The sequence below is a fragment of the Mesocricetus auratus genome, unplaced genomic scaffold, assembly GCF_017639785.1.
Source record: "Mesocricetus auratus isolate SY011 unplaced genomic scaffold, BCM_Maur_2.0 Super-Scaffold_100021, whole genome shotgun sequence".
Taxonomy (NCBI): Eukaryota; Metazoa; Chordata; class Mammalia; order Rodentia; family Cricetidae; genus Mesocricetus; species Mesocricetus auratus.
In genome coordinates this window covers 8460610-8481491 of record NW_024429202.1, presented here as the reverse complement: position 1 = coordinate 8481491, position 20882 = coordinate 8460610, and the positions used below count along the sequence as shown (strand labels likewise).

Genomic DNA, 20882 nt, shown 5'->3' with positions numbered 1-20882 from the left:
AGAAGAAAAACTTAGTCTTTTTAGATCTGGGCCACAGTCTGGGGTCTTGGCACCTCTGAGGCTAAAGGGCTCCTCCCCTCCTCCCCTGATACCCAGGTTCAACCTTGGGTCATGTTCAAGTCCTAGACTCAGGCTGCCAGCCCTCCTCTCCAAGGGGTGAAGCCCTGTGACGACACAGGGAGTTGTGGAGGAAAAACAAAACAAAACAAAAAAACCAAACGTTTATTTAATCAGAGAGCCTGTGAAGGCACCTGGCTTCTGTCAGTACAAAAAGGCAGTAAAATGACAAGGGATGGGGACAAGGAGAAGGAACATCAACAGATCACATGACACCAGCCAGCCTTCCGCCTCCACCCACCCTAGTGAGGCAGACACAGTCTCTCAGCCTAGGAGCTGTGCTGGTTTCAGCAGGGACAGCCAGAGCTTTCCGTAAGAGAACGTGCCTCCCTGCCATTCTGACTCCTCAATCCCAAGTCCATCCGAGGAGGCTCCCTCCCTGGGGCTGGACATCTGGGCCCAGCACAGGCCAGAAGAAAGCCAAGGTCAGCTAGAAGAGCAAACCTCAGGACCAGACTCATCCCAGGCAGGGATGAAAACGCACAGGAAGCAGGCAGGCAGTGCAGTCTGTCCCCACATGGTCACACAAGTGCCCGTAACAAGAAGGACAACACAGCTCCCAGAGCCAGGCCCAGGCAAAGAAAGAAAGACATGATGTTTCCCGCTGTCTCCGCCTCAGCTGGTTTGACTTTCCTAAAAGGAAGGCAGGGTGATTTTAGGATAGCCCAGGCCAGCCCTGCCTGCACCCCCCCTCCCGCATTCCATTCTAAATTCCCAATTCCTTGTCTTGGGGACCTCCACCCTCTCCCACAACGCAGCATGAGCACACTTGGAAGCCCTTACGTCCATGCCCCTCACCACCCCCAGGCTGGGCATTTTGCCACAACCAGCTCCTTGCAGCTTTGGGATGAAGGACTCTCCTACTGCCATCTCTGGGGACATCCTTGGAACTCTTAATTAATTAAATTAATCCCTCCTGATGCCACCAAATTCCCGGCTGGCTCCACTCACTTGGGCCCGAAGCACATGCAGAGGCTGGCAAGGTAGCCATTGGAGAAGGCAAAGGCAGCCATGAAGATGATGAACCAGGCATCGTGCGTGAAGACGGAAGGCAGGTAGTAGTGCTGCCTCACATTGCACAGCAACAGCAGGGGAATGAACACGATCCTGGAGACCACCAAAACCGGCAACCAGCGGCTGTCCTTACCAGGCTGCAGGGAACAGGCAGTGGTCCAGCCCATATCAGCACCCACTGTCTACTCAGGGGCCCGAGGGACTTGGCTAAAACCTCAAGGCCTGGTTACCTTTGGGGAATGCTAATTGTCAGAGGCACAGGGGAGCTTGTGGGGTACTGATCCCCCCTTTCTTTCTTTCTTTTTTTTTAAAGACAAATTCTCACTTATCCCAGGCTGGCCTCACTGTGGAGCCAAGAATGACCTGGAGCTTCTGATCCTCCGTTTCTAGCCCCCAAGTGCTGGGATTTCAGGCATGTACTACCATACTTGACATATGAGCTGTTCTGGATCAAACCCAGGGCTTCATGAAGTATGCTAGGCAAGCAGTCTTATCAACTGAGCAATACTACCAGTCCTAAATACTGGAAAGATCTTTTGGTCTGGGTGGATACATGTGCACGCACATACATGACCCTGCCAGGTTACACACCTAAGAACTGTACATGTGGGCTGGAGAGATGGCTCAGCAGTTAAGAGTGAATACTGCTCTTGCAGAAGACCCAGGTTCAGTTCTCAGCACCCACACCAAGCAGCTCACAACCTCTTGCAACTCTAGCTCCAGGGACTCTGACGCCCTCTTCTAGCCTCTGTGGGCACTGCACTCACATGCACACACCGCCACACACACACACACACACACACACACACTCCCAGCCGGACTGTGGCAGCACATCATGCACTTGGGAAGCAGAGGCAGATGGGTGCTGGAGGACAACCTGATCTAGAATAGCAAGTTCAAGGACAGCTAGGGCTATCTAGTGAGAGCCTGCCTAAAATAAATAAGTAAATAAATAAATGAAAAAGATTGTAGTAAGACTAATTTAAAAATAAGAACAGGAATTATACACATAAGTTACGTGTAGATTTGAGACAATTTCCTTCCCACTGTATCTTTTCCCCTTCCTACAGGGTTACAGATGGAACCCAGGGGTCATGGATGGTAGGCAAGCCTTCTACCAGAGAGCCGAACTCTCAGCGCCATCTACCATTATACAACAGGGGCCCTTCTCGGCCTCTGTTGGATGCTCTGAGCCTACAGGTCCCATAGCCCACATTCTACTTACCCACATGCAAACAGCTGTGAGGCTCCGGCCTAGCCAGTCAAAGACATTGAAATTTAAGAAACAAGCCACCGGAAGGAAGTAGTAGCTCTCTGGAAGAGGGAAAGAGAGACTTAGACACAATACCGACCTTCTCTGGGCCTCGGCCTCCTCACTCTACAACAAAGGAGATGTTTCCAGCCGACGGAGGGCGAATAGGCCCATGAAGAGTCATCTGGGCAGAAGGGTCCCCAGGCTGCCCATGCTCCACGCCCTAGACACTGGCTGAACCTGCCCGGAAGCTGGGGCCTTACTCCAGGCACTGGTGCCGGCAAGGCTGGATTCGACCTCAGCAGTCACAGCAGGGAACAGCCCGATGGTGACAGTGAAGATGAAGCAGACAGAGAAAGCCAGGACTGCAATCTGGAGAGAGAAAGGAGAGTCCATCCAGGTTCTTGGTTGCCATGGTGACTGTGTACAAAAGACCACAGAGCCAGACAGTGGTGGCCTTTAATCCTAGCACTCGCAGGTGGATCTAAGTTCAAGGCCAGCCTAGTCTGCTACATGACAGCCAGGGCGATCAACGCATACACACAGTATTCACAGGAAGGAAGACAGAAGAAAGCCCAGTCTTAGGTCAGAAAGGGAGGTGGTGTAGGGATGGACACAGCGTAAGGAGACAAGGGGGTGGCAGTAACACCCCAGCCCCACAGGGGTGAGGAGGGGGGCAGTTCACCCCAGCCCCACAGGGGTGAGGAGGGGAGGGCAGTAACACCCCAGCCCCACAGGGGTGAGGAGGGGGGGCAGTTCACCCCAGCCCCACAGGGGTGAGGAGGGAGGGCAGTAACACCCCAGCCCCACAAGGGTGAGGAGGGGAGGGCAGTTCACCCCAGCCCCACAGGGGTGAGGAGGGGGGCAGTTCACCCCAGCCCCACAAGGGTGAGGAGGGGAGGGCAGTTCACCCCAGCCCCACAGGGGTGAGGAGGGGAGGGCAGTAACACCCCAGCCCCACAAGGGTGAGGAGGGGAGGGCAGTTCACCCCAGCCCCACAGGGGTGAGGAGGGGAGGGCAGTAACACCCCAGCCCCACAGGGGTGAGGAGGGGGGGCAGTTCACCCCAGCCCCACAGGGGTGAGGAGGGGAGGGCAGTAACACCCCAGCCCCACAAGGGTGAGGAGGGGAGGGCAGTTCACCCCAGCCCCACAGGGGTGAGGAGGGGAGGGCAGTACACCCCAGCCCCACAGGGGCGAGGGGGGGCAGTACACCCCAGCCCCACATACGCTCTTAAGTATGGCCTTGATAGAGTGATCTTTGCTGGTGGGCGGAGAGCTGGGAGCTGGTACCCCGGATTCCTCTCTTCCTCGTCTTGGTTCCTCTCCTGTTGGGTGAAAGGTCAGAGAAAGGTCTTTTAAGTTTTGGGGCGGACAGACGATTGGAAAATTGAGCTGGAGGTAGACACCTTCCTTAACTGGTTGGTCAACAGTTATACCCTAACACCCAAGGACCTAAATGCCCTGACTCAAGCCCCTGGGGCTCCCCTTCCCCCAGGAGCTCTTGTTACTCTGTTCCCTCTGAAACTGCTACCTCAGTACAAATGCCTGAGACATCCAGGGTAATCCAAGTTCTCCTATTTTCCTTATTGAGACAAAGGTTTTATGTAGCTCTGGCTAGCCTTGAACTCACTGCATAGGCAAGGATGACCTTGAATTTCTGATCCTCCTGCCTCGACTTCGCAAATGTGGGGATTACATGTGTTCCACCTTGCCCAGAGCAGGAAATCAACTCAGGGCTTTGTGCAAACACCAACTCGGCCAAACTCTTAAGTCCCCTAAGGTCCCCACGTGTCTTTGCCAGCTCTTAGTCCTATGTTAGCCCGCCTCACTCGTGACCACTCTGTCTTCCTTTGGCTCATAGCTGCCAGTTAGTACATCGTACCCAAGCCTGCTCCCCCCCCCCACTTCCTTTAGTAATTAAGACCTTTACTGATAAGATCCAACTTGGTCTCCTGGTCCGAGGGCCCCTCAAGGTTCAGCTGAAGGTAATACCGATAGAATTCCTGTTCACAAGGGAGATGGGGAAGGAAGTAGAGTCAGGGGTGTCTCCAGGACCCCAGTTTGCCATGTTCCAATTTCAGGACACCCCTGGCCCTGCTTCACTCCCCGAAGCCGGCGTCCTCCATCCGCTCACCAGTCGAGGCAGAGCCAGGTAGCACACTATGGCCAGGACGACAACTGCGCAGGCTGTGATGAAGTAGCCAAAGGCACTTTCTGACAGCTTGGAGCCACCTGGGACAGACAGTGGGCAAGATGAGACATACTCCATCACTACAAATCACCCCGCCCCGCTTCCCCACAGCCACCAAGTGGGACAGTAGGACTCACTGGCAATGGCACAGATCATGGCCACAGAGGTGAAGAAACCAGCCAGGCCCTGGCCACTCATGATGGGGGTTGTGTAGTTGGCCGGCAGGACGCCAGCCAGACCAAAAAGACTAGCTTGCAAAACGGCACCAAATGCTGAGGAGCAGAGTAGACAGCTTGTCAGCAAGGATAAGGGGCTGGCGTTGGGGCTCCCAGGGAGCCTTAACCCGAACTGCCCTTATCTTTGCCCCAGCTCCCAACCCAGCCCCAGAGCTGCCCACACTGTCCGTCAATTACAATTAATGAGCACGATCTTGACCATGGTGATGGTGAAAAATGTCAGGGCGTCCACCTCCACCTTCACCAAGATGGCCGTGATGAGGAACACCAGCAGGATGGCCACCAGGCTGCCCAGGATCCGAACAGTCTGAGGGATCCTGTAGGAGGGGGGGGTCAGGAGGGACTGGATGGAGGCGGGCAGCCTGGGGCGTCGGGACGGGGAGGCTCACCTCCGGTGCAGGAAAGAGTTGAGGCAGGTAAAAAGCAGCAGGGGCAACATGGCGCACAAGGTCATGACATTGTTGAAGACGGCACTGAGAGAACTCCGCTCTGGAGAGGGCATCGTGGGCGCAGGCAAGGCCTCGGCGTCCTTGCTTGATTTGTCGGTGACTGAGGACACATTCTGGGACAGGTCCAGGCGGTTTGTGAAATACTGTGGGGTTTTCAGAGGTTGAGTGCTGGAACGTGTTCCCCTGAGCCCAGAGGCACAGTCAGGCTCTGAAAGCCTAGGGGACATGTCCTCTGGAACCTAGGGCCCCCCCCTCACCTGAGTTGCTGTCATGAAAAAATTCCAGGGGAGCAATGTCCCCAGGCCCAGCACGAAGAAAATGAGCCATACTGCCTTATACCTGGGTAGAAAGGAAAAAGGCAAAGTAACCTACCAGCCCACCTTCCCTCCCTCCCAGTCTTCCCGCTGTCCTAGCTGTGTCCATGGGCACGTGTCCTTCTATGAAGGTGCGGATGATGTGTGGTCCTAGGAGGGTAGATGGGTCAAGGGAGAAGGGCCAATGGCACAGTTCTGAATGACATGGGTGACAGAAGGCCTTCAGGCTGGGAAGCAGCGGGACCCTCACATCCAGCAACAGTTTTGGGACTTGGCTAAAGGGCTGGTGGTAGACAAAAGATTGAACACAACCTTCTCCCACCCACCATACAGGCTGCAAGTAATTAAGCGGCTAGGCCGGAACTCAACAGTTCTCTCAAGGACTGAGGTCAAGAAACGCTCAGACCATTCTGGACCCAGTGGGCAGATGGGCTGGGAGCCTGAGGGGACTGGGAAGTAGGGAGCTATAGATCTCTGCCCCCTCAGCAGACAGAACCAGTTTTGTAGGCCCAACTTCCCAGGGCAGGGCAGGCAGACTAAGGCCTACGGATGCCATCTGGTCCTGAGCTTGAGGGCACAGAGTCAGTGACTCTGGATAGTCCTTGCTTAGAAGCTTAGCAACCCCGGTCCCTGCCCTTAGCCAACGCCCATGTGCTTCAGGGATGGTGGCGAGGGGGCCCAACACAGTGAGACAGGTCTGGCCAGGGAAACAGGAGCTTAGCTCTTTGCAAGCCTTAAACAGGAATGCCAGAGTGAGTAACCCAAGTGGGCAGGTCTGAGCCATGACCACCACAGCCTTCAAACTCTCCCCTTGAGGTCAAGATGCTCAAAGCTTGATCCAGAGGTTCAGAGGAAGGCAAAATTCCAAGGGAAGGCTATGCAGGGCAGGAGGGCAGGAGGGATGAGGGGTCCAGCAGCAGTGTAATAAATGGGCAGAATGTTAAGGGGCTGGCCTGGGGCACCAGGCAGCCTGGGAAGGAAAGGAGGCAGGAAGCTGGGACCTACACTTAAAATCCCCACCTGCCCCCTGGGAAAGTCACAGAAGGCTGACACTCGCCAGATTTTACAGAAAGATGAAGCTAACCAGTCAGAATGGGCCTAGGTACATAGTCTTTGGCACAGGAGGGAAATGGTGGGCAGAGGAGCTGGGAGAGGTCAGAGACCCGGAGGACAAAGTGGGCATCTGGAAGGAGTGGTGGCATGGTTTCATCAACTCTCACAAGCCTCACAGCCCCTCTGGAGAACAGCTCAAGAGCCTCTCCCCTCATAACACACATTCCCGACCTAACTAGCTTGAGGAAGCTCACAGGCTCCAGAGACAGGAGGCTAGATGGGTCAGGCCAAAGAGCAGGGTGGGCTGAGGTCACACAAGGCAGAGGCCCCAAGGCAACCCCCAGGGACAGGGCAGTCCTACCAAATGTGTTCTGGAATGAGGGAGGCAGCCAAGTGTCTCCCCACAGTGGCGGTGGGAGGAGCCAGCAGCTGCTGCCTAGCTGCGGAGCCACAGTGGAATCACCAGCACAATCCGGCAGGGAACTGCTGCCCACCTAGCCCTGCAGGCACACTAGCCAGCTCCTGGCCAAGGTATGCAAGCCCCCCCTCCCCACCCGGATGCAGGCCTGACTCAGAATCACCAGCCCAGGAGCAGTTAGCAGTGAGATAACTTCAAGTCCCAAATATTGCACCTACCAACCCCTACCCTAGAGACCCATTCCCTAGATTCCCAGACCAGCTCCCCCCACCTCCAAATACCTGTCCTGAGGCTGGTGACTGGTTGTCATGGTTCCAGGGTTCTCGGCTGTGCCTGGTTGGCAGCTCCCTCCCTCTTCTTGCTGGGGGTAAAGGAATATTGAGGCCCTGTCTGGTTCTGCTTCCACACTGCCCTGGGCCCTTCTCAGACTCTTGGGGGTAGGACCGGGCACACAGTGCAGACAAGGGAAGGCCCCTTATGAGCCTCTGGAGGCTCAGGACCACTCAACCCATCCCCACCTGGCCTTTGGCCCCAGTAAGCCAGCTCTATGGTCTCTGCCTGATTGGGCCGCACCTGGCTGCCGGCCTGGCCGCTGCCACCGCTATTTTTATCCAGCAGCAGAAGCAGTTTATAAGCTGAAACCGAAGGGTGGGGATCAGGGGAGGAGGAGGCATGATTGAGAGGCGGGGAAAGACAAAGTCAGGAGATGAAAGCGGTCAGGGGCAGTGATGACAGTGGACAGTGGACGGACAGAGGCAAAGGGGAGGACCCAGAGAGAGGGAAAGGAAGGAGAGAAAGTGTGAAACAGATCTGCAGGAACTCAGATCCCCAGGGACTGCTGTAAGACCCCCACCCCCACCAATCAAGGCTGGGGGGGAGACAGGGAACGGACATGACGGACGGATGGAACTTAGTTCCCTAGAGTAACCAGGACTCGGAGATTCTGCTGGTAGCATCCGAGCTTTTCTTTCCAACCACTGCCCAGGGGCTTCCCGAATTCTCCACCAGTTTTCCAAGAGTGCGTTTCATAATGATGGGAGGGGACACAGCCTTTTCTACAGCCTAGCATGTATGTTCCTTTCTTTGACCTCAAGTCCTGGCCCCAGGGCCACCCCACCCCCTCTCGGTTCCTCTCCCAGTCCAGGCCACTATGCTCTTCTCCCTGTGACAGTGGCCTGGAAGGGAAAAGTGGCACACCGTCCCTAGGAGGGTGTTCCCGAGCTCCTGGCCACCCCCTCAGCATCCCTTTCCGTGACCGCTCACACAGAGCAGGCTGACACCCAGCAGCAGCAGGCTAAGCAGTTCTGCGGCGGCCGGGGAAGCAGGACCAGAATGTACAGGCACACCCTCACATGGACCCAGCTCAGACTGCTATTTCTTGCCTAGGGCAGGCTGCTCCTGTCCCAGGTCTCATCACTCACCGGATTAGTAGACTCGACGTGGGCAGTAGGGCTGGAGCCAAAGAAACCTGGATAGTCCCCAGGAGGGGGTCCTAGCTCAGGCGGAAGGCTGGGTCCTGGGCGAGGGTCCAGAGTGAAAAAGTGTCAAAGGCTTGTCAGGGGAGAATCCCTCAGGTCTCCAGGGGCCCCATTCGGCAGTCTCACAAGCTAAGTAGCTGCAGAAGTTGGAAGCACAGAAAAAGCTGGGAGAGATAAAGGGCCACCCTGTAGCAGCGAGATAAGACAGCAGAATCGAGAGAGTCAGAGGGGGAAGCTAAGCTTGTGGCAGCTAGGTCTGTGCTCAGGTGCAGCCAGCCCTTCAGGCCCCGCCCACCCAGACAAAGAGTCACAGCTGATCACCGGAGGCCTCGCAATAGTGCTTACCCTTCTATTGGTAAATCCCAGGCTGTCCAAAGGTCTTCTCAGTCCTAGGCAGCAAACCCACACACCTCCTGATGGAGGCAGAAGGCTCCTTCTAGTGGTTTCAAGAAGTAGTTCCTGAAGGTCTCTGTGTCAGCCAGGCACTGGGGCAAGGGGGCAGAGTGGTAAGCAGCAGTATTGCTACTTTTTTCTAGGACAAGAAGGCTCTGCTGCGACTGGGGAAAGTCTGAGAACTCGGGTCTCTGTTAGATTGGAAAGGGACGCCATGACATACAGGCAGTCCTCAACACAGCACGCTACCTCTCCATACACCAGCAGAGTGAGTGCAGCCTCAAGCCAGACAGGACGGGGGGGGGTGGGGGGGTGGGGGGGGGCGGGACACGCTGCCTTCAGAAACCTGGCATAGGCTTGGAGAACACACACACACACACACACACACACACACACACACACACAGCCCAGGTCTGTCTGTCTGTCTCTCTCTCTCTGTCTCCTGTCTCTCCTGGGCACCTCGGGTCCTGCCCACATCCTAACACTCTATTCTCCGGCTTTGTTTTTGTCTGTCCAGTGATCTGATAGCAGTTCAGGGATTCTGCTGTCATTTCAACCATGCCTTGACCCGCACAGGTGGTGGCCTGAAAGCAACCGCCAATGTGAGTCCTTCCGTGTCCAGGGTCCCAACACCGCTCACATATCTGTTTCTCCACGAAACTAGTGCTACATCAGTCTTTGGTTGCAATATGCAGATACCCCCTCTTCCAGTTGCCCAGAGGCTAATTCTAGAGAGGTTCTACGAGACGAGGCCAACAACTGAGTTTCAGAGAGGCTGCATCCCTTGACAAAAGCTGCAGAGATGGTGGGTGGGGGAAACAGCATTAATACTCAGTGCATATATTAGTCTAGATTTCTTCTGGGGTGGGGAAGGAGAAATTAAAACGGCTCCCCAGCACTGTAGATGTCAAGAAGGGGTACTCTGCTCCAACTAAATGGCTAAAATAAGTTGGGCGATTCAGGTCATTCTCGACCAAGGCACCTCACAGCCATCCCATGACACATACATTATCGCATGCAAAGGTCACAGAGGCAGGACAAGACGAACAGAATTGGGGGGCTGACTATGCGCACCAGGTTGGAAAGAGGGCCCTAGTGGGGTGGGGTGCAGGGGTGGAATAAGCCTTCATCCACCGGGAGCCTGGGTGTGCGCGTCCTCGTGGTGACACTCATTCACTCTCCGCGTTGAGTAAACGAGGACGCGCCCAGGAAAGGGAGGCCAAGGACAGGAGTTTAGCCGGTGAAGGAGCAGCACCCCCGCCTACATATGAGTACTCGAACCCCATCCTCCTTGCCTCGGGGCAGCAGGCAAAGCGGCCCCTCTCCGGTTCAGACAGGAGAGGGGTCACATTGAAGCGCTCGCTCACTTGCCGACCCTCTAAGGAGGTCAGTATAGTGACAGTGGCTTTCAGGCTCAGAAGCAGGCTGCCCTGGGCCCCGCTTCACCGGGGTCCCCACAGAAGGACCACCCCCAAGCCCAGAGCCAGACCCATGCGCGCCACGTGCTGCGCTGCTCCGCACGCGCCGCGTGGGGGCCGCACCCCGAGTCCCCGTCGCGGCCGAGGAGCTGGCAGGCCAGGCTTCCCCTTCCCCTCGTGGCAGGCCGGACAAGCCACTCCCTGCCCCGGAGTCCCCGGCGCGTCCCACCCGGACCCTCTGAGCACCTGCTGGAGAAGGACACCTCCCGCGCCGAAATCTGCGCGCTCGGCCCGCGCTTCCCGCGCCCGCCCGAGCGCTTTCTAACCCGCCCTCTGCTGGGCCCGCCCCGGGCCGTGCGGGCCACCTCCCCCGGCGACAGCCGCCGCCCTGGCCCCGCCCCCGGGTTCCCCGCCACCCCCCCTCGGCAGTTACGGGCTCCCAGCCCCAGAGACCCCGCGCCTAGGCCCGCCTGGGCCGCTTGCTCTGGTGGTGAGCACATCTTCGGACCCTTCCCAACCGTCACCCATACGTGAGAGCCTGGGAGGGGGCCCGGGCACCCCTAGTACACGCGAGCCTGGGAGGGGGCTCGGTCCCACTCTGGGTACCCCTAATTTCGGCGCTGAGCCTGTGTTCCTAACTCCTACACATTCCACGGCGGGACGCTTGCACAGACAAGCCCTCTGTTCACACAGGCCCGGACGCCCCCACTCCACCTCAGGTGCTCCGTTATCCCTCACCGAACCCCGCCCACGCCATCACTCGCTCTCCACCGGTTTTTACTTTTAGCACCCCCTCGCAGACGCCCTTCTAATCCCTCCTTCTTCCTCTCCGCCCCTCCTTTCCCTGTAAGAAGACTTTCCGCCCCCTGCCCTGGTGGGATACCTCAGACTTAATTGTTCTGGAACCCGGACGCAGGGGTGTGTTTGGTTTTCTCTCCAGCCTTCACAGACAGGCCCACAGGCCCACAAACAACATTCCCCCCACCCCCACTAACTTCGCCTTGAAGGCTGTGGGCTTAGGGGACAGTCCTGAGGCCGCGAGGAAACTGAAACACAGCTGGAGTCCCGGGAAGGGGGAGCCTGGAAAAGTCTGACATCCTGCATGTCCCTTTGTCCTAGCTGGTATCTCACTGTCCCAACCCAAGACGATAACCGTTAGGACTGGAAGCTTGCTGAGTCTCAAGTCATCCCAACCCTCCGATGGCTTGGGGGTGGGGTGGGGTAGGCCATCACGTGCCTCTAGGGGCAGGCTAGGATGTCTTCCTTATTTTCTGTAGGCAGCCAGGAGGAAAGGATTTATTCACTGTCCCTACAATAGCACTCCCTACTGTAGGGTGACCCAGAGGCCGGGAGGGTCCCGAGGAGAGATTATTCCATCCAGGCTGCCTGCCTCACCCTGCCTTCCCAAGAAGCATGTCCCCCAGAGAGGCTATTGGAACTATTTAACAATTACCAGTACTAAACATCACAGGGAAAAGGTGCGGTCATTCCCCCTAGAGAAAGACCTCTCTGAGGAGGTGGCTGACTCTACTTAGGGCCGCTGGCTGTCCCAAGATACTCTGGTGGGGTGTATCCAGCCTTCCAGCGCCCAGAAATGACACATCTCCCCTGTAGCACTAAGCAAACAAGGCAGGAAGTCGGGCTTGGGTGGTATTTTTCTGGGCACTATCCCACGACTTAAGAGCGGCCTCAAGTCTGTCCACAACCCCAGATTCCCGCCCTGTGTTTGTCTGGTCTCTGCCTCTCCCCTGCCTTTGCCTCCCCTCTTCCTTGCCCCCCTCCTCCCTAGGCCCGCCGCCTCACACCCACCATCCTTTCCCAGCTCTGGCCCTGTAGCAGTAGCTGGCTCCGTCACAGACAGATCCACTAGGCATGGCCAGGCCGGGGGCCAGGGCCTGTCCTTGTGTACAAAGGGGGCTGGAAGGGACAGGAAAGGAGGGAAGTGGTGAGGGTCTTGGCCAGACTGAGGAAGGCTGGTTCTTTTCCTCACGCCCACTGGGACCCGGCCATCTCTGCAGATGGCCACAGCCAGGCCTGTTATTGTTGGAGGACAGCCCATCTGGCAAGCTCCTTGCCTGGGTTCCATCCAGCACCCACACCCCGGGCAGCCTCAGCCAGCCACTGGTGCCAGGGCCCTCTGCCGGACAGCCCTGAGAACCCCGCTCACACAGGCCTGGGCCTGGACAGGTTCGTGGGTCCACCAGGCCTGTTTCGCCTTCTCATTTCATTGTTCTCTGTCCCTAAGGTTGGGTCAGGAGAGCTGGCCCACCTGGCCTGGTGTTCACTTTTGAGTCCCGTTCTCCACCCCAGTTGGGACTGCGGCCTGTCTGCACTCCGCCCCCATGCGCTTTAGAAGGTCGGTTGGCTTCACACCACACTCGCAGCCCTCTCCCCAGGCCTATGTTCACACCACACTCGCAGCCCTCTCCCCAGGCCTATGTTCTCTCTGCTGTTAGCAACAGCCATCTGTGTTTGCTGCAACAGTGTTTGCACGGGCCTGGGGAGGAGGGGGGGGGGCGGTTGTCACAAGCTGTGTCTCAAGTTCTCTGCTGTTTGTGATTAAATCTCTGTGGCCTTGTGGCAGAAAACGAACTAGGGAAAGCCCAGTGAGACACTTGCCCAACATTCTAAATTTAGGGGGATACCAAAAAGATTCAGCAATGAAGAGGAATTTTTTGTTTGTTCGGTTTTGTTTTGTTTTTCAAGACAGGGTTTCTCTATGTAACAGCCCTGGCTGTCCTGGAACACACTCTGTAGACCAGACTGGCCTTGAACTCAGAGATCCCCCTGCCTCTGCCTCCTGAGTGCTGGGATTACAGGTGTGGGCCGCCACCACCCGGCTAATGAAGAGGAATTTTGAGGCAATGCAGTTTTTGTTGTTTTGTGATTCTGGGGGGGGGGGGAGTTGAGTTCAGGACCTGAACCGTGCTAGTGACACACTCAGCCACTGAGCTAGCTCCGCCCTAATGCCACTGTTAAAACAAACCCTGAAGTTACTGGGAAGACAGCATAGTGAATACAACAGCAAACTGCAGTGTGTGGAGGCAGAGGACACCCCACCTGTCCCTCAGGGACCGCAACATTGGTTTGTTTTTTCAAGGTTATCACTTGTGTGTGTATTGCACATGTGTGCAAGTGCGTGTAGAGACCAGAAGTCTTTGGATCTCTGGGAGCAGGAGTTGCAGGCAGTGTGAGTCACCTGATAGTGGTATGGGAACCCTCCATAGGAACAGTAATCTTTCTTTAATCCTGAGTCATTTCTCCAGCCACCTGGTTTTGTGCTTTAGGGTCTCACTAAGTAGCTCTGGCTGGCCCCAAACATACAGAGATCTGCCTGCCTCTGCCCTAGTAGTGCTGGGACTAAAGGCCTGAACTACCAGCAGGACCACCTTGTTTTTTGACATAGCATTTCTAACCATAGGTCCTCCCCCTTGCCTCCCCAGAGCTGGGGTTACAAGTGACATCACAGCTTTGGAAAAAAAAACATTAAAAAAATTAGGTTCTGAGGGTTGAAACCATTGAGCAAGTCTCCCCATGCCCAATATCCAGTTTTCAAATAAAGACAGAGGTGTACACAGGGTGGATGCTAGGTCAGGGTTCAAGAAGGGACTTTGTTCATTCGTTCTGAACCTGGGCTTCTGGCCAAATTTCTCAAATGTGTCTCCTAACTCTGGCTTGGCAGGGGACAACTTTAGGTGGTCCGGAGCTTAAATAATCATTCAGTTGTGGACCTACAAATTCCCAGAAAAAAGATATCCTTCCTCAAGGGGCGGCAGATTTGGATTCTGCTCAAAGGGCCTGCGGGACGCGACAGGGACAGAACCATGCAGTTCTGTGCAGTCCGGGTCAGTGCTCCTCCTCCGGCCCCACCCCCGTGCACCTGCTGAGACTAGGGCACCCGCTCCCGGAAAGGTGGGGGGACAGGGCAGGGACCCCAGCCTCCTCCCTACCGCTTCACCTCGGGGTGGGCTCCGCTGCCAAGGCTGGAACTGGCCGGTCTCTGGAAAGAGAGGAGCGGTCACCGATGCTAGGCCAACCGCTCTGCAATCGCTGCCCGCCCCGCCAGGCCCCGCCCCGAGCCACTCTAGGTGTGGACATCCGAGGACACCAGGTGGCCCGGAGGAGGCCCAGTGGGAGGGGCCGTGGGGCTGAGAAGGGACGGGTTAGGGAAGGTGGGACTGCCCTTAATCCGCTTGTCCCCACAGGTCGCACGTGCTCTGGTTTCTGAATACTCTGGGAAGCAGCAGGGCCCCGGAAGGAGGGAAAGGGAGGAGGGAAAAGTTCGATAGGGCCTGGGAGAAAAGTGGGAGCGGTAAGTCGGAGAGCGGTTTAGATGTCACTCCTTTCCCAGCCTCAAGTTCCCATAGGAACCTGTAGGGGGACCCCCAACTTGATGAGGGGTCACGACAGAGGCCTGTACTCCTCACTATAGCCCTCTTCACCTAAGGCTCAAGATTATTGTGTGGGAATCCTAAACTATGCAGAGGACCTTGCTATGCAATGCCGGCCCTTGTAAGCACACATTCACAAGCACGCACACGCACGCGCGCGCGCGCACACACACACGCACACACACACACACACACACACAGAGGCTCCCAGGGCCTCTACTGGGGAGTGGGAAATAAAGTAAGTTTTTAAACATTATTTTATTTTATGTGACTGGGTGCCGTCTGGGCACCAGGTCTGTGCCTGTTGCCCTTAGAGGCCAGAAGACATTGCGGAACCGGGGTTATAGAGGGCCATGAGCTGCCACGTGCCACGCTGGGAACTGAGCTCAGGTCCTCTTAACTGCTGAGTCATCTCTGCAGCCCTAGGAAGTGAAACTCTTAGGTGACTTCCTGTGCCTTGCAGGGTAGTATGACCTCCGTCACGGGCAAGCATGCCCCCACTTCCCTGCCCACCGTCCAGCTGGTCTGCCTTCCTTTACCCTCACCTCTAGCTGAGATGTCTCCAAAACTTGCCAGGGATTGATTTTCCACCCCATCTGAGAATCCTGGGCCACAGTGGGACATTTTGAATGAAGTTACACAACTACAACTTGTAGCTTGCGCAGACAGATGGAACAAGTTATCAAAGGAAGTCTTGCCAATGTCTTCTCCACCCTGCCTCCAGCTTCCCACAGATAGGCAAGAGCGAGCGGGGATGGTGAGACTTTCTGATCACCCCGGTCATCCAGCACAGAGTGCCTGCCCAGCATACAAAACTCTGGGTTTAATCCCGATGTCACACAAACTGGGCTTGATGTGGGTGTGTGCCCAGAATGCCAGCATCTCAGGAGGCAGAGGCTAGCGGGTCTCTGGGTTCGAGGTCAGCCTGATCTACAGAGTGAGTCCAGGACAGCCTCCAAAGCTACACAGAGAAACCCTGTGTTGAAAAAAACCAAACCAAGCCAAACAAAACAGAAAGATCATCCTCAACAGTTTGCGGCCAGCCTGGTCTACATAAAATCAGGTCTCACAAACAACAACGTAGTCACTGCTGTTTATTGACTACTGGCTGCATGCTGAGCTTTGGGAATACATCTGTCTCAAAAGGGAACCAAGGTCCTAGTATTTTAAGGTAGATTTTACATCTGGAAGACATCTGAAAGACTGGACATTTGGGATTTAAATACCAGCTCTTTTCTAAATTACCTCGAGTCTAAGTAACACTTTGTCTCTTAACTGACCTTGATGCCCTCATTTGTAAGTCTGCCCTGGAGGCCAGAGGTGACTGGCAGAGGGAGCTGCAGGGAGGCAGGAGGGAAGAGCTGTGGTCTGCAAGATGGGGGTGGTGGTGCTCAGGCCAGAATCCTCTTGCATTCAGCCCCCACTGTCTTCTCCCATGGGCATTCCTCAGTCAGCGCAAATGCCAGAACTAACCCACTCCAAAAGTAAGTACTTCGATGGACATTGCTGCTCGCATGACACGTGGCCTCACTTCTGGGGGCCCAGTCTCTCCTTCCTCTGGGAGTGGTCCACTCTGGAGGCCTCTCCAGCATCCGGTGGCTGTTGCTGGCTGAGGACAAACAGCAGACAGCCCAGCAAAGCCTCTCTCATGTCCTGGGAGCTCAGTCGGCGGGCCAGTCGACGCAGCAGGGGCAGGAGGTGCTGGCGGGCCAGGCGGGCAACTGGCAGTAGCAGGCGGGATAGCAGCGACCGAAGCAGCAACGGGAGAAGCGGAGCGGGCATGGCAGAGCCTGGACCTGCAAAGGGAACCCGGGTTCTGGGCTACACCCGCCGCACCTGGCAAAGGCCACGGGTGGACGGGTCCTTCTCGCTTCAGCTATCCCCGCTCTGCTCCCTAACCATCGGCCCATGAATTAGTTTTGCTTTGGCGCAGGCAGCCCTGTCTCCTACCAAGACAGCTGACTTAGGGGGTTCACTCCCTGTTAGCTCAGATGGGAACTGAGCCCGGGTGGGGGTGGGGAGCTGGAGCTACAGCTTGCTGCTCTGGCCTCCACTGGCACCGCTACTGTCCAGAACCCACTTCCTTTAATTTCACTCCCCACCACCCTTGCCTACTCTTACCCGAGGCCTGCACTCCCAGCCCTCCCATCCACCACCTCTAACCGGTCCGCGGCGGCTCTCACCGGTCAGAACTGCTGCTCGGAATCAATTTCAGGATGCATTTGCCTGCGTTGGGTACAGCATCGCCGGACAGCATAAGGTAGCCCCACCCCCTCAGCCTCCACCCGGCTCAGTTCATTTGGGTGTGGAGGGGTACAAAGAGGGAACAGCTGGGTTCCAGCACCTGGCATTTTGAGTCCAGCTGCTCCCTCTCCCAGTCTGAGGAGAAGAAAGAAGGGAACACATGCAGAAATGCCCCTTGGGAGGACACGCCTCAGCAGGTGGGCTCTTGTGGGCTCCACAGAAGAGGATGGCTCCTCGCTGATACCTCGGATGTAGTAAAGCTCTGTGCAGACACACTCCCTAACCCCCGGCCATGCTACTCTGGTGGCTAAGCCATCGAGGTCCAGCAGGGTCTCTGGTAGGCCATCTTCAGGGGCACAGCTTCTGTCATAGCTGAAAACAGTTCCGTACAGCTGGGTGGCAGGTCAGCTGAAGGACAGAAGGAAGGACAGGCAATTCAAGACCTTCTCCAGTCATCTCCCTGCCTTAGACCTAACGAGATTCCATATATATTTCCAACTACATCTGGTTGGGTATATGGCCTGAGTCTTATGTGGTTTTACATTTTCTGTTTTTAAGAATTTAATTCTCAGATGGGCGTCAGTGGCGCACTCATTTAATCCCAGCACTTGGGAGGCAGAGGCAAGCAGATCTCTGAGTTCCAGGTCACCCTGGTCTACAGAGGGAGTGCCTGGACAAGCTCCAAAGCTACATAGAGAACTCCCTCCCCGCCCCCTCCGAAAAGAATTTCATCCTCCAGGCTGGAGAGATGGCTCAGCAGTTAAAAGTATTTTGGTGCGGGCTGGAGAGATGGCTCAGAGGTTAAGAGTACTGACTGTTCTTCCAGAGGTCCTGAGTTCAATTCCCAGCAACCACATGGTGGCTCACAACCATCTACAATTCAAACTGGTACCCTATTCCAGTATGTAGGTCGAACACTGTATATGTAATAAAGAAATAAAATCTTTTAAAAAAAGTATTTGGGTGCACTTCCCGAGGTCCTGAGTTCAATTCCCAGCAACCACACGGTGGCTCACAACCATCCATAATGAGATCTGGTGCCCTCTTCTGGCGTGCAGACATACATGGAGGCAGGATGTTGTATTCATAATAAATAAATAAATCTTAAAAACAACAACAACAAAAACAGAATTTCATTCTCCTTCAGAAAAAGCCGTACTTAAGGCTGGATTCAGTGAAGATAGTGGCTATTATGGTTGGTTTTAATGTCAAGTCGGCACAGATTAAAATCACCGAAGTAGGGAGCCTCCCCTGAAGAATGTCCCGATTGCCTTAATTGATGCAGGAAGAGCCATCTTGGTGGTGGGCAGCAGCTTCTAGAAGCAGACCAAATCAAAAGAACGTGGCAGAAGGAAAATGATCTGGCTTTTGCTGGGTTGGCGTCCCTCTTGCCCCTAATTTAATTAAATTGTTTAATTTAGGGGTTAGAGAGATGTCTCCGGGCTTAAGATCATTGGCTGTTCTTCCAGAAGACCCAGGGTCAATTCCCAGCACCCACATGGCAGCTCACAACTGTCTATAACTCCAGTTCCAGGGGATCTGACACCCTCACACAGACACACATGCAGGCAAAACAGCAGTCAATGTTCATAAAAAATTAAAATAAAAAATCTTTAATTTTGATATATTCATCCCATTGGTTCAGTTCTTCAAGGGAATGCAGAATAAGACAATAGCCATGAAGTGTTTTACAAACTTCAAAGCTGTGGGAATATGGTCACTTATCATCTGTCATTATTAACTGTCCCTATGAGCATCCAAGACTCTGGAGGAAGAAAATGTTTTAGGATTAAGAAGGAAAACATGGAAAGAGGGATGAATGTGGATCTACAGGGATGCGGTTTCTCTCCTACTTGCTGTGATCTGGTTCAGTAGTCTCAAGCTTGTCCCACCTTCCCCGCCCCTCCCACCTTCCCCGCCCCTCCCACCTTCCCCGCCCCTCCCACCTTCCCCGCCCCTCCCACCTTCCCCGCCCCTCCCACCTTCCCCGCCCCTCCCACCTTCCCCGCCCCTCCCACCCCTCCCATATATCCCCACCCCTGTCAGCCTGGTGCTGTGTGGTGTGGTTACCTGGCAAAAGCAGGTGAGTCTTGAGTCCGTGACCCTGTTCAGTTTCTCACCTCCGACTGCAGGGAAGCAACAGCTACAGCTATTTCAAAAGTGAGCGTCCTGGGGTGGAGGATCAGAATGCCCCCCTCACAGTCACACAGGGAGGACAGGCCTGCCCTTTCCCCAGGTTCCCCATCTGCTGTGACTGGAATCTGCATTTTTTTTTCAGTGATTTTCGGTGTTTTGCTTGCTTCCTGATGCTGTTTCCACTCAATAGCAAATCTACATGGCTTTATGTTCAAAATGGAATTGGGAGCACATAGAGCTCCCCCAGAGGACCTGAGTTTGGTTCCCGGCACTCATGTCAGGTGTCTCACAACCAGCGTAACTCCAGCTTCAGTGGATCTGACACCTTCTGTCTGACCTCCACTGACATTGCACTCACAATCAGACACACACACACACACCATACACAGTTTGTGTTAAATAATAATAACAAAAATCTCTATGTAGCCCTAGCTGTCCTGGAACTTACTATATAGAGCAGACTGACTCACAGAGATCTGTGTGCCTCTGCCTCCCAAGCGCTGAGATTAAAAGCATGTGCCGGGCTGGAGAGATGGCTCAGAGGTTAACATCACTGGCTGTTCTTCCTGAGGTCCTGAGTTCAATTCCCAGCAACCACGTGATGGCTCACAACCATCCAAAATGAGATCTGGTGCCCTCTTCTGTCTTGTAGGGATACATGTGAGCAGAACACTGCATACAGAATAATAAATCTTAAAAAAAAAGAAAGAAAAAGAAAAACCAAACAAACAAACTCGTGTGCCACTACACATTCCAATTAAAAAACATCACTGGATAGTGGTGGTGCATGCCTTTATTCCCAGTAGAGGCAGGTGGATCTCTGTGAATTTGAGACCAGCTTGGTCTACAAGAGCTAGTTCCAGGACAGCCTCCAAAGTTACAGAGAAACCCTGTCTCAAAAAAAAAAAAAAAGTTAAACTAGCAATAAATCAAACTTAATGCCTCACTTCATATGATTTTGGTTAGGGCCTCACTCTTCTCCCAGATATTTTGTGAGAGTCTTATAAACAAAACTATTCACATGTGTTCACAGTGAGGCTACCCTAATCTCCCACATCCCCACGTTCTAGTGTGATTTTGTTTTGTTTTCCAGACAGGATCTTGCATAGCCCAGGTTGATCTTTGTCTTGGTTAAGGTTTCTATTGCTGTTTTGAGACACCATGACCATGGCAACTCTTATAAAGGAAAACATGTAATTGTGGTGGCTTACAGTTTCAGAAGTTCAGTCCATCACGGAGAGAAGCATGGTGTTGTGTAGGCAGACATGCACCGGAGAAGGAGTGGAGAGTTCTACATCTTGATCCACAGGCAACAGGAAATGAACTGTCATATTGGGCATGGATTGGGCACATATGAGCCCTCAAAGCCCACCCACACAGTGACATGATAGGGAATGTTCTTCTGTATATATGTTTCTCTTATTGGTTAATGAATAAAACTCTGATTGGCCAGACACGAAGTGACATAGCTGGGCAGAATCAGGATATAAGCAAGGACAAACAGGAAATCATTCTCTTCTCTGCAGAGACACCAAGCAGTCATCATGTAGCAGGTGAAGGAGTTGCAGGTCCAGCATTCCTCAGTAAAATAAGACCATATGGAAATACATGGATTAATAGAAATGGGTAAATAATTAAGACAGAGCTAGCCAATAAGAAACCCTAGTCACCAGTCAACAGATTTATAACTAATATAGCGTCTGTGTGTTCATTTGGGGCTGACGCTGCTCTGGGTCCAGCTGGTGGAAAGAATGCCTGTAATAGTGACATACTTCCT

The 20882-nt window shown here is 54.5% G+C and overlaps 2 protein-coding genes across 11 annotated transcripts; both read right to left on the bottom strand.

The window, feature by feature from the left end:
- Positions 1-208: 208 nt before the first annotated feature.
- On the bottom strand, positions 209-14415 carry Slc29a1 (solute carrier family 29 member 1 (Augustine blood group)). 8 transcript variants are annotated; one of them, XM_013115076.3, is made up of 15 exons: positions 14293-14415; positions 8869-9008; positions 8467-8561; positions 7327-7406; positions 5518-5599; positions 5201-5403; positions 4989-5128; positions 4713-4847; positions 4519-4616; positions 4309-4387; positions 3612-3709; positions 2647-2755; positions 2357-2445; positions 1069-1268; positions 209-750 (listed from the first exon to the last, which is right to left on the bottom strand). In XM_013115076.3, exons 4-15 carry the CDS (start codon positions 7353-7355, stop codon positions 639-641), a joined length of 1374 nt encoding a protein of 457 aa, XP_012970530.1. In that variant the 5' UTR covers positions 7356-7406; positions 8467-8561; positions 8869-9008; positions 14293-14415; the 3' UTR covers positions 209-638. The 8 variants fall into 8 exon arrangements, with proteins under 8 accessions (XP_012970530.1, XP_021084222.1, XP_012970535.1 ...); XM_021228563.2 differs by lacking the exon at positions 14293-14415 and adding an exon at positions 11218-11363; XM_013115081.3 differs by lacking the exon at positions 14293-14415 and adding an exon at positions 10581-10705 and having other exon boundaries at positions 4315-4387.
- A 1387-nt stretch (positions 14416-15802) lies between these two features.
- Positions 15803-20542, bottom strand: Mymx (myomixer, myoblast fusion factor). 3 transcript variants are annotated; one of them, XM_040729319.1, is made up of 4 exons: positions 20317-20542; positions 19040-19095; positions 16909-17377; positions 15803-16521 (listed from the first exon to the last, which is right to left on the bottom strand). In XM_040729319.1, the coding sequence occupies exon 4, from the start codon at positions 16505-16507 to the stop codon at positions 16253-16255; it is 255 nt and encodes an 84-aa protein (XP_040585253.1). In that variant the 5' UTR covers positions 16508-16521; positions 16909-17377; positions 19040-19095; positions 20317-20542; the 3' UTR covers positions 15803-16252. The 3 variants fall into 3 exon arrangements, with proteins under 3 accessions (XP_040585253.1, XP_040585252.1, XP_021084144.1); XM_040729318.1 differs by lacking the exon at positions 20317-20542 and having other exon boundaries at positions 19040-19534; XM_021228485.2 differs by lacking the exons at positions 19040-19095; positions 20317-20542 and having other exon boundaries at positions 16909-17606.
- Between the last annotated feature and the right edge of the window lie 340 nt (positions 20543-20882).

What these genes read in the sequence shown, in the direction of transcription:
- Mymx (XM_040729319.1), bottom strand. Translation starts at nt 16,507, where the DNA reads ATGCCCGCTCCGCTTCTCCCGTTGCTGCTTCGGTCGCTGCTATCCCGC.
- Slc29a1 (XM_013115076.3), bottom strand. Translation starts at nt 7,355, where the DNA reads ATGACAACCAGTCACCAGCCTCAGGACAG. An exon ending in CATGATCTGTGCCATTGCCA is followed by an intron (nt 4,617 to 4,712) that starts GTGAGTCCTACT and finishes TGTCTGTCCCAG; the next exon opens with GTGGCTCCAAGCTGTCAGAA. An exon ending in TCACAGCTGTTTGCATGTGG is followed by an intron (nt 1,269 to 2,356) that starts GTAAGTAGAATG and finishes TGTTCCCTGCAG; the next exon opens with CCTGGTAAGGACAGCCGCTG.